Raw genomic sequence first — 10,765 nt, 5'->3', positions numbered from 1 at the left:
GGCGCAGGGTAGCAGGAAACTCTCCGCACACTCACCGGACCTGGGCTAGGACTGGGTCTGGGGGCTCCGGGAACATGGCAGAAAATCCTGTTCTTCTTTGTTTCTTTGATATTCTGGGTCTCTTTTGGTTCCAAATGAATTTCAGGAAAGTTTTCTGTAGGTGTACTAATGTTATTTTAATCAGGATTACATTGTATCTGTATAACAGTTTTTGGGGTATGGCCATTTTCACAATGTTTGTTCTTCCTATATACTAGCATGGAATATTTTTCCATTTTCTCAAATTCTCTTCAATCTTCTCAGAGTATCATAATCTTCACTTTATATATATTTTACGTCCTTTGTGAGATTGATTTCTAAGTATTTAATTTTCTCAAATATTATTGTGAAAGGTGTGTTTTCCCTAATTTCTCTCATTGTTTGTGTACAAAATACTATTGTTTTCTCCGTGTTGACTTTGTGTCCTGCTATGTTGCTCAATTTGGTGATTAAATTTATAAGACTCTTGGTGGAGTTTTTGTAGTCTTCTGTGTAGAGTATCTTGTCATCTGCAAGTAATGATAATTTCACTTCTTCTTTTCCAATCCTTATTCCTTTTATCTCTCTTTCTTGTCTAATTGCTCTGGCTAGTGTTTCTACAACTATATTGAATAGGACTGGAGGCAATAGACATCCTTCTCTTATTCCTGATTTTAAATTGAAGGCCTTCAGTTATTGGGCTGTTCATTTCTCATAGATGGCTTTTATTAGGTTGAGATATAGAATATCTATTCTAATTCTCTGTAGGGTTTTTATCATGAATGAGTTTTAGACTTTGTCAAAAGCTTTTTATGCATCAATTGAGATGATCATGTGGTTTTTCTTCTTGGTTCTACTGATGTTATGTATTACATGTATGGATTTGTATATGTTGAATCATCCCTGTATTCCTGAAATGAATCTCACTTTTTGATGATGTATAATCTTCTTGATAATTTGCTGCATTCTGTTTGCTAGTATTTTATTGAAGATTTTTGCATTTATATTCATTAGAGAGATTGACCTGCAGTTCTCTTTTTTAGTTGGATCTTTCTCTGGTTTTGGAATGAGAGTAATACTTGCCTCCAGGAATGAGTTTGGGAGAATTATTTCCCTTTCAATTCCACTGAAGCATTTGAGAAAAGTTGGCATTAATCTCTAAATTTCCTGTAGAATTTTGCTATGAATCCATCAAGACCTGAGCTTTTATTTGTTGGTAGGTTTTTTTAAATTATATTTTCAATTTTGTTTCTCATTATTGGGTTATTCAGAGTTTGCATATCTTCTGATTCAGCTTTGGAATTTTATATGTGTCTAGGAAACTGTCCATTTTCTTTATGTTTTCCATCCTGGGAGTGTAAAGATTTTCGAAGTAGGTATTGATCGTCTGAATTTCTCTAGGGTCTGTAGTGATTTTGTCCTTCTCATACCTTATTACATACATTTAGGTTTTTCTTTCTTTTTTTTGGATTAGGTTGGCTAGAACTTATCAATCTTATTTATTCTTTCAAAAAACCAACTCTTTGATTTATGTATTCTTTGTATTGTTATCTTCATGTCTAATGCATCAATTTCTGCTCTAATCTGTATAATTTCCTGCCTTTGCGCTTTAGACTTGACTTGCTCTTCTTTTTTTAGGAGGTTGTGGTGCAGTATAAGATTGTTTATCTGGTGTGTTATCAATCAATAATAGAAATGTCACTGGGAGATTTAATTTTATACTTAAGTTTAGTCCTAGCTACTAAAGTGTATAAGCATTGACACTTTGTTCCTTAAATTAGCTCTACACAAAAATGTTGGGGCTGGGAGATAGCTTATCGGCCTAAGTGCCAGCCTAGCCAGCACAGTCTTGCGTTTGATCCCCAGTATTACAAAAAAGAAAAAAAAAGTTTTCCTTTTCCCTTAGTGGTCATTGTGCTCTCATTTTAAAAAGTTTTTTCTAAAGTGGTGCAGATGTAGGGTATGTTAGTCAAATGAGAAAGGTGTATATAAATCACAGTTCAAAAGTATGAAGTAGACTGTATATCTAATTCTAACAGCTGCCATAAAGGCTGAATTGGAAGCTTCACATCTGCATGAAATTTCCTATGTTTTTAATATATATGATGGACTTAATTTTTCTTGGATATTAAAGTCTGCCAATTGTTATGAAAGAAAAAAGATTGTTTATTTGGGCTTGTTCTGTTTTCTAATGTGCGAATTTACTGCAATAAATTTTCCTCTTAAGACGGCTTTCAGGCCAGCCAAATAGTTGAGTGGATTAAATCCCCAGGCTTGCCTTGCCAGCCGCACTCCCAGGGTGCGCTGAGAGGGCAATGGAGACTGGTTGTGGTGGCACACACCTGTATCCTGGCACTTGGGAGGCTGTAAACAGGAGAATCACTATGAGTCCGGTCTAGTAGTGAGACCCTGAACACCCTGTAGACCCTTTCCTAAAATACAAAATAAACAAACAAAAAGAAGATAAATAAGTAATTTTCCTTGTTTTGTGCTTCCTTTCTGTTCTTCTTGAAGCTGTGATCTCTTCTGTCTCTTTGTAGGATTGGTTCTGTGGTCATGAATTTCTTCAATTATTCTTTGTCATGGAAGGATCTTATTTTCCTATTGAATTTGATAGATAGATTTTTTTTTTTTTAAATTTTAGGGAAGAGTCTACAGCATGTTCAAGGTCTCACTACTAGATTGGATTCATAGTGATCTACTTGTATACAGCCTCCCAAGAGCTTGGATTACAAGCATGCACCACTATGCCCAGTCTCAATTGCCATCTCAGTGTGTCCTGGGGGCAGGGCTGAAACAGCAGGCCCAGGGATCAAATTCTTGGCCTCTGTTCCTGCTTGCAGGCACTTTAATCCACTGAACTATTTGGCCGACCTTTGATAGATAGTTTTTAAGGGTACATTAATCTGGGTTAGAAGTTATTTTCTTTCAAGACCTGAAATACTTCATTCAAACTCTTTTTGATTTGATAATTTGTGTTGAGAAATCTGCCATGATTCTGATGAGCTTTTCATTGTCAGTGATCTGTTACTTCTGTCTAGCAGCTTTTAAAATTCGGTTTTGCTGAATTTCTGAGATCTTGATTATTATGTGTCTAGGTATAGATTTATTGTGATTATGGCTGTGTGGACTCCTATGTGCATCACCTACCTCTATGTTTGGTAAGTTTTCTGCTAATACTTCTGCAAATAGTCTTTTTATGTCATTTGTGCTGTCTCCTGCTGTTTCTTTGACACCTATTATTCTTATATTATTTTTCTTTGCATCATCCTGTAGCTTCTGGATTGTTATTTCCTGGTTTATTGTTACTTTTACGAGATATTTTATTTTATGTTCATTTGCTGGAACACTGTCTTTGAGATCTGAAAGTTTATCTTCAGTTTTGTTCAAGTAGTTTTGTTAGCTTTTCATGGAGATCTTTCCTGGATATCTGTTTGAATCTCTTTTATGCATTCGGTGGTTCCATCACTTTTCTATTCTCCTTTGTTTTTCTATCTATGTCTTCTTTAATTTGCTGCAAATTTCTTTCTCGGTTGTTGTCCTTTCTTTTTGGACCTGAGAGAATATTTCTGATCTTATTTCTTCTATAGTGTGATGGACTTGTTTCTTTACTTCATTTGCTATCATTTCAGAGATTGCAGGTGTGTGATTTCTAAGTTCTTGTATGTGTTCATCTCCTGGATTTGTTCTGGGTGGGCTAGAGGATTGAGATTACCTTTTGCTCCCATGTTTTGGCATTTTGATGTTGCTTATAGTCAGCCAGATAGAGTCCCACAGGCTACCCAGCATGAGTCAAAGTTCCTAAGTGGCTCCAGGAAAGCTCTGTGCCTGCTCACACAGGGCCCACTGATTGCAGCTGTCTTGCATTCCACAGGCCACTCAGAATCCTCCTAAATTCTTAAAAGTTTGGACAGGTACCAGCAGAAGCTCCTAGCCTGTGTGCTGGGAGCTAAAGAAGGTCAGAGTTTACCAGAGTCCCACAGCCTGCCCAGAGTTCACCAAAGTCCTTAATTGGTGATAGGAAAGCTCACAGATTGTGTTCATTTTGTATCTGTGTATTCAAAGTGATTAGGATAGATATATAGTTACATTTTCTTATGAATAGAGGGATTTGTTGTAATAGTGTTTGTAAATAGGATATCATGTCCGCATCTTGTACAGCAAATAACCACTAGGAAGAGAGTGTGCAATGTGTTAATTATTGAAACTGTCCTACCAATTTAATTTGAAGCTGTTTCATTGCCGTTTGTCTCTCAATAAAATTATGGGAAAAAAAGTTGCATGAGAAATAACTTATACTCTAGCTAAAAAATTACTGACATTGTTTTAATCTTATATTTAATTTTCAGGTTCAGCAGTTTAAGCAGGATCCACGCCCAACAACATGTCTTCACTCTATTTTCAATGTGCATACTGGAGATGAGGTGCTCTCTTATGAAGAATATGGTCATCTTCAGGTAATAAAGAGAGTATTATCAATTTTTTCATCTTTCTATGCTATTTCACAGTATATTTGAGACTATGTAACTTTTTGAAGTAGATTTCATACATTGTTTAAAATGGAAAGATAAAGTGAGTCCTGTATCTCAGTGCTGGGGAAGCTGAAAAACAGGAGGATCTCTATGAGTCTGGGCTTTGTAGTCAGACTGTGTACCAAATACATAAGAAAGAAAGGAAGAGAGAGAGAGATAGAGAGAGAAAGAAAGAACGAACGAAAGAAAGAAAGAAAGAAAGAAAGAGCCCTGTAATGGATTCGAAACTGAAATAATAACCACTAGGACTTACATAATTACAGTAATTGAACAATAAATCTGAGTTCTTTTTTATAATATTTCTATCTAGAAGAAAGAAGACTACCATTCTTTTGGTAACAAAAGTATTTATTTGGTGTCAGATTTAGAAGAATTTCAACACTTAAGAATTAGGAAATAAAAGATAACAGTTGTAAAAGAGCCTATCAGCAGTTTTTGTTATGTAGCACATCATTTTAAAATATATTAACCTCTATTAAGGCTAAAGTCATGCCATTGAAATGCTAAAAGGAATTTCTGAAGCCCATAAATTTTGTCTCTTTTAAATTTTATGTCTGGGAGCTTGCTGGTTAGCTAAGTTCTTTAACGCTCCTACTTGTGCAAACTCAATCAGGCTTAGGGGACAGTGGTTTGATCCCCAAGCTCCACAGGGTGCACCCCACCAGCTCTTAAGGCAGCCTGAGCTAGCCAAAAAAAAAGAAATAAAAATAAAATGAAATCCTTCTCCAATTTAGGGCCTGCCAAATAACTCAGTGGATTAAAGTCCCTGCTTAGGTAGTCTCTTCCATCCCAGGCATGAGATGCAGGCTCCACCCTTGGGGTCCACTGAGACAGCAATTGAGGCTGGGCATGGTGGCTTGAGCCTGTAATCTCAGGTCTCTGGGAGGATGAACACAAGAGAATCACTACGAGTCGGATCTACATAGTGAGACCCTGTAGACCCTTACTAAAATTTAAAAAAAAAGTCTATGATAAGAATATACCGTGGGATTTTATGTTTTTCTGTCATTTTCCCCCTTGGATTTGTCTAGTGCTTTTAACTGACCATTCAGCAGCTTGTTCCCAGGCCAGAAATATATGTGCTATTTATCATCGATGTATTTTTTTCCCTGCATACATGATTTGGTTCTGCTGCCTTTTGGAGAGAGTACTTATTCATATATTTCTTTCTAAAATTAGAGTTTTTACCTTTTTTATTATCCCACTTTCTCTAGGAATGTGAAATGTCTTACTTTAGTATGTTTCCTCCAAATATAGAAGATATACTGCCCCCATTTCTACACAGCAGAAAATGTTGTACCTTAATGTAAATAATTTCTTAAAGAATTAGTGGTATATGAATGTATCGCTACTCAACTTTAACCTAGTAACTGTAATGTAATTAGATTTTTGTTTCTATTGTATTGAAAAATAAGTTTTTTATCTGAAATGGGGTTTTCAGAAGGTAACAGCTCATTTGTTTTTTAAATTATGATAGTTATATTCATTGACCCAAAAATGTTCACAATGGATTACTCAATTTAAAGTATAAATTATAGAATATTAATTCTATCATTATTTTAAAAATAAACATTAAAAAGTTTAGAAGGGCTTATATCAAAAAGTAATTTTGAAAAGTAGGATTAAGGCAAATTTTTTTCTTTCTTGTTACCCACATTTTCTAATTCTTTGACGAATGTGTAATACATGTATAGTTTAAACATTTTAAAATTTATTTTAATTGACAATTCTACAAATTAATGAGGTACAGTAATATATATATTAGAGAGAGAGAGAGAGAGAGAGAGAGAGAGAGAGAGAGAGAGAGAGAGAAAGAGAGAGAGAGACAGAGACAAACAAAAAGAACAAGCACGAAAGAATGAATTAGGTCAATATAATTGACATATCTCTCACCTTGTTTTCTATCACCTACAGTTTTCACCTGTAGTTATTTTATGGTGCTAATGTGCTACTGTTCAAATCAAGAACATTTGAAACTATTCTTTCTATCCAAGTGTACTCTGGTCTGGATTGACCACCCTTTCTCTACATTACTCTCTACCATATTCCAACACATCTAGGCTCTGGTAACCACTATTGTTTTCTCCACTTCTTTTAAGATCAACATTTTAGTTTCCATATATGAGTAAGGACATGTAATATTTGTCTTGCAGTGCCTGATTTATTTCACTTAATATAGGATTCTCTGGTTCCATTTTAGTATAAATTATAGAATTTCATTTTTTGTGGCTGAATAATACTGCATTGTATGTATTTTCTTTATCCATTTATCCATTGATAGAATCCTCAGGTTGATTCAGCATCTTAGCATTTGGGAATAATTCTGCAATAAACATTAGTGCAGATGTCTTTTTCATATACTGATTTCAGTTCCTTTGCTATACCCAGTGGCAGGATTAATGGAGCTTTATTTTCTAAGTCTAGTTTTTTGAAGAGTGTCTATGCTTTTTTCCCATAATAACCATATTACGTTATGTTCCTGACAGTAGTGTATAGAGTTCCTGTATCTCCACATTCCTCTTAACATTTGCTTTTTCTTTACTTGATGTTAGCCATTCTAACTTACATGAGATGATTTGTTATTATGGTTTTTATTTGATTTGTGTTTCCCTGATGGTTAGTGATGTTGAGCTTTTTTTGGTAATGTTTGTTGTCCATATTTGTATGTTTTCTTTTGTGTGTCTAGATCATTCATCCATTTTTAAATTGGCTTATTTGTTTTGTGATACTATGTTGCTTGAGTTCTTTATATATTTTGGAAATTAAATTCATGTTTTTCAGTATTTTCTCCCATTCCGTGAGTTTTCTCTTCTTGCTATTGGCTCTTTTGCTGTACAGATGTGTTTTAGTTTTATATAATGTCGTTTGTCAGTTTTTGCATTTGGGGCTTATGCTGTTAAGGTCATATCCAACAACTCTTTGCCTAGATCAATATTCTGAAATATTTTCTCATATTTTCTTTGAGTAGTTTTTAATGTTTGATCTTTTATTCTCTACATTTGATCTACTTTGATTTAGTATATGATGAGATAATATGGGTCTAATTTTTCTTTGCATATGAATATCCACTTTTGCAAGAACCATTTATTGAAGAAAATTGGTTTTCTTTTTCAAAAATATTTCCTTTATAAGGCCCATATTTTGTAATATACAGTGATTGTATTCACTGTGGGGGGTTGCTACATATACATTATAATTCTTTTTACATTCCCCTTTTTGTCTTACCTTCTCTCTTGCTCCATTTCTTGGTTCCCTTTTTATTTACAAAAAAAAAAAAAAAGAATTTCCTCTTTTGTATCTTTATTTATCTCTTTAATTTATTTAAAATTTGCATTTCTCATGTAAGAAACAATGTGATATTTAAGCTTATTTCATTTCACTAACATTATCTCAAGGTGTACCTGCTTTCTATATTTTCTTTAAAGCTTGTTTTTATTTTGTTTTAGTTTTTAGTCAGATTTTATTGATATATTTTAGACAAACATAATAATTACATTCATCATAGAGAATCTCTACCTGTACAGAATATAACTTTTTTCCCATTAGCCTCCCATCCCTTTAACCGTTTTATCCCTCCACATTTACAAAAGCATTATTTTCATGTTTTATTTCTTTTTCTCTCTCTTTTTTACTTTTCCCTCCCCACTCCTTTGTTTTCTTCCTTCTTTGAAAATGTTCTTACTACTTCACAATTCTGTTAAATATTTTAGTCCTTGTACTTTCAGTATCTTACACTACAGAAACAATGTACTATTTAATCATGCATGTCCAATTTGTATCACTTAAGAGTATGGTCTCAAGGTCTATATATTTTCCTAAAAATGTCTCAAAGGTATCCTGCTTTATGGCAGAGTAATACTCCATTATATGAAAAAAAATCATTATCCATTCACCAATTGATGGGCACTTAGGTTGTTTCCAAGAGGTGACTATTACTAAGTGTCCTGCTATAAATGCACATATGCATATATTGCTGTGGTGCAATATTTTTAATTCTTTTAAAAAGATACCCCAGTAGGAAAATGACTGCGTCAAATTGAATATCTAGTCCATTTTTTGAGGAATCTCCACATTGATTACCACAAGAGTCACACCAATCTACACTCCCGCCAAGAGTGGAGAAGGGTTCCTTTTTTTCCACAGCCCCACGAGCATTTGTTACTATTTGATTTCATGATGAGAGAGAGAGAGAGAGAGAGCCATTCTTTCTGAATTTAGATGAAGTTTTAGCATTGTTTTAATTTGCATTTCTTTGGAGACCAGTGACGTTAAACAACTTAAAATATTTATTATTTGTATTTCTTCATCTGTGAAGTTTGCATTCATCTCAGATGCTCTTTTCAGACTGAGTCTTTACATTTGGAAGGCTTTTTTATTGTTTTATTTTTAATTTTTTTTAGTTCTTTATATGTTCTGTATAGTAATCTTTTGTCTCAGGAACACCTTGCGAACAATTCTTGCCACCCTGTGCTTTTCTCTTCATTCTATTAGTTGTTTCTGTTTCTGGGCAAAACCTTTCTAGTAAGATGAGATCCCAGTTGTTGATTCTTTCTGATAGTTCCTATACAATTGGAGTTTTGTTCATAAGCTCTTTTCCTACAGCAATGTTTTCAAGATTTGTACATACTCTACCTTCTAGTAGATTTAATGTTTCTGTTTTAATATTTAGCTCTTTGATCCATTTCAACTTTAGAGCATGGTGAAAGATATGGGTCTAAATTTGTGGGTCCATGTTTAAAGCCAGGTTTTCCAGCACTATTCATTAAGGAGGCCATCTTATTTCCAATGAATGTGTTTGGCACCTTTGTCAAAGATAAGGTGGGTAAGTATCTTTAGAGTTGTTGTTTCTGCATCTTCTAATCTGTTCCATTTATCCTTGGATCTCCTTTTTTTTTTTTTTTTTTGCCAATACTATGCTGATTTTATCACAGTAGCTTTGTAGTAGAATTATAGGTTTAGGGATTGTGCTGCTCCTTACCTTTTGTTGTCCAGAATTGGCTTTGTAAATTTTAGGTCTCTTCTGGTTCCAAATGAATTTTAGGATTGTTTTCTTTGATTGTTTGAAAAAATGCTGTTGAAACTTTGATTGGAATTGCATTAAATCTATATAAAAGCTTTTGGATGTATAGCCATTTTCAGAACATTGGTTATTTTCTAGTCAAGAACAAGGAATATTTTTTTTTCTGATATTCTCTTCAATCTCTTCTTTCAGGGTACTATAGTTTTCAATGTAAAGCTCATTCACATCATTTATTAGATTGATTCCTAGGTATTTAAGTTTTGTTGATGCTATTGGTAAAGGTATTCTTTCCCTGTTTTGTTTTTCTCATTGAGTTTATCATTCCTGTACAGAAAGGCTATTGATTTTTGAGTGTTGACTTTGAATCCTGATACCCTACTGATTTTGCTTATTGAATCTAAAAGTCTTTTGCTGGAGATTTTTAGGTCATCTATGTAGAATATCATGTCATCAGGGAATGACGATGTAACTTCTTCCTTTCCAATCATTATTCCTTTTATTTCTTTCTCATCTCTAAATTCTCTGGCTAAAGTATCTAGAACTATGTTAACTAAGAGTGGTGATGATGAACATCATTGTCTTGTTTCTGATTTTGCAGTTAACATTTTTAGATTTTGTCCATTTCGTATGTTGTAGGATATTGGTTTCTCATAGATGGTGTTATGGTTTGTGTCTAGATTCCCCTCCCCCCCAAAAAAAGCAGTATGCAGTCCTGGGAGCATCTTCTAGAGTTTGTGATTGACTTGTGCTCCAATGCTGGGATTATGGGTGTGAATGTTACACATGTAGGGTAGGTAGCCTGCATACAATATAAAGGAAGAAAAGAGACTTGCTCTTTCTTTTGTTCCTCCATTTTGCTTTTGTTCCTTTTTTTGTTTTCCACTGCCTTGAACTGTTGTTGCTCCTCTGCCAAGGTTCCCTGTGTTGGAGCCAAATTTTATTTCCTTATTATTAACTTTATTGAAAATCAATATCAGCATGGTACTGGCATCAAAATAGACCTGAAGATGATTGGAATAGATTAGAAGACACTGAATCACCTATGAACACACTCAGCCATCTTATCTTTGACAAAGGGGCTAAACATACTCACTGGAAGAAAGACAGCCTTTTTAACTAATGGTGCTGGAAAAACTGGCTCTCTACATGCCGAAAACTCAAACTTGATCCAGGTCTATCACCATGCACTAAACTA

The 10,765-nt window shown here is 34.2% G+C and overlaps 1 protein-coding gene across 5 annotated transcripts in view; it reads left to right on the top strand.

Annotated features, from left to right (window-relative positions):
* Phkb (phosphorylase kinase regulatory subunit beta) overlaps nt 1–10,765 on the top strand; it is a 268,116-nt gene that overhangs the window by 66,159 nt on the left and 191,192 nt on the right. For all 5 annotated transcript variants that reach the window (XM_023712979.1, XM_004629191.2, XM_023712977.1 and 2 more), the window contains one exon: nt 4,368–4,475. In XM_023712979.1, coding sequence (XP_023568747.1) covers nt 4,368–4,475 — 108 coding nt within the window. The remainder of the gene's footprint in view (nt 1–4,367; nt 4,476–10,765) is intronic.

This window comes from Octodon degus, unplaced genomic scaffold, assembly GCF_000260255.1.
Source record: "Octodon degus isolate 3935 unplaced genomic scaffold, OctDeg1.0 scaffold00028, whole genome shotgun sequence".
NCBI lineage: Eukaryota > Metazoa > Chordata > Mammalia > Rodentia > Octodontidae > Octodon > Octodon degus.
The sequence above is the reverse complement of the archived record's forward strand: the minus strand, read 5'-3'. Positions and strand labels throughout refer to the sequence as shown.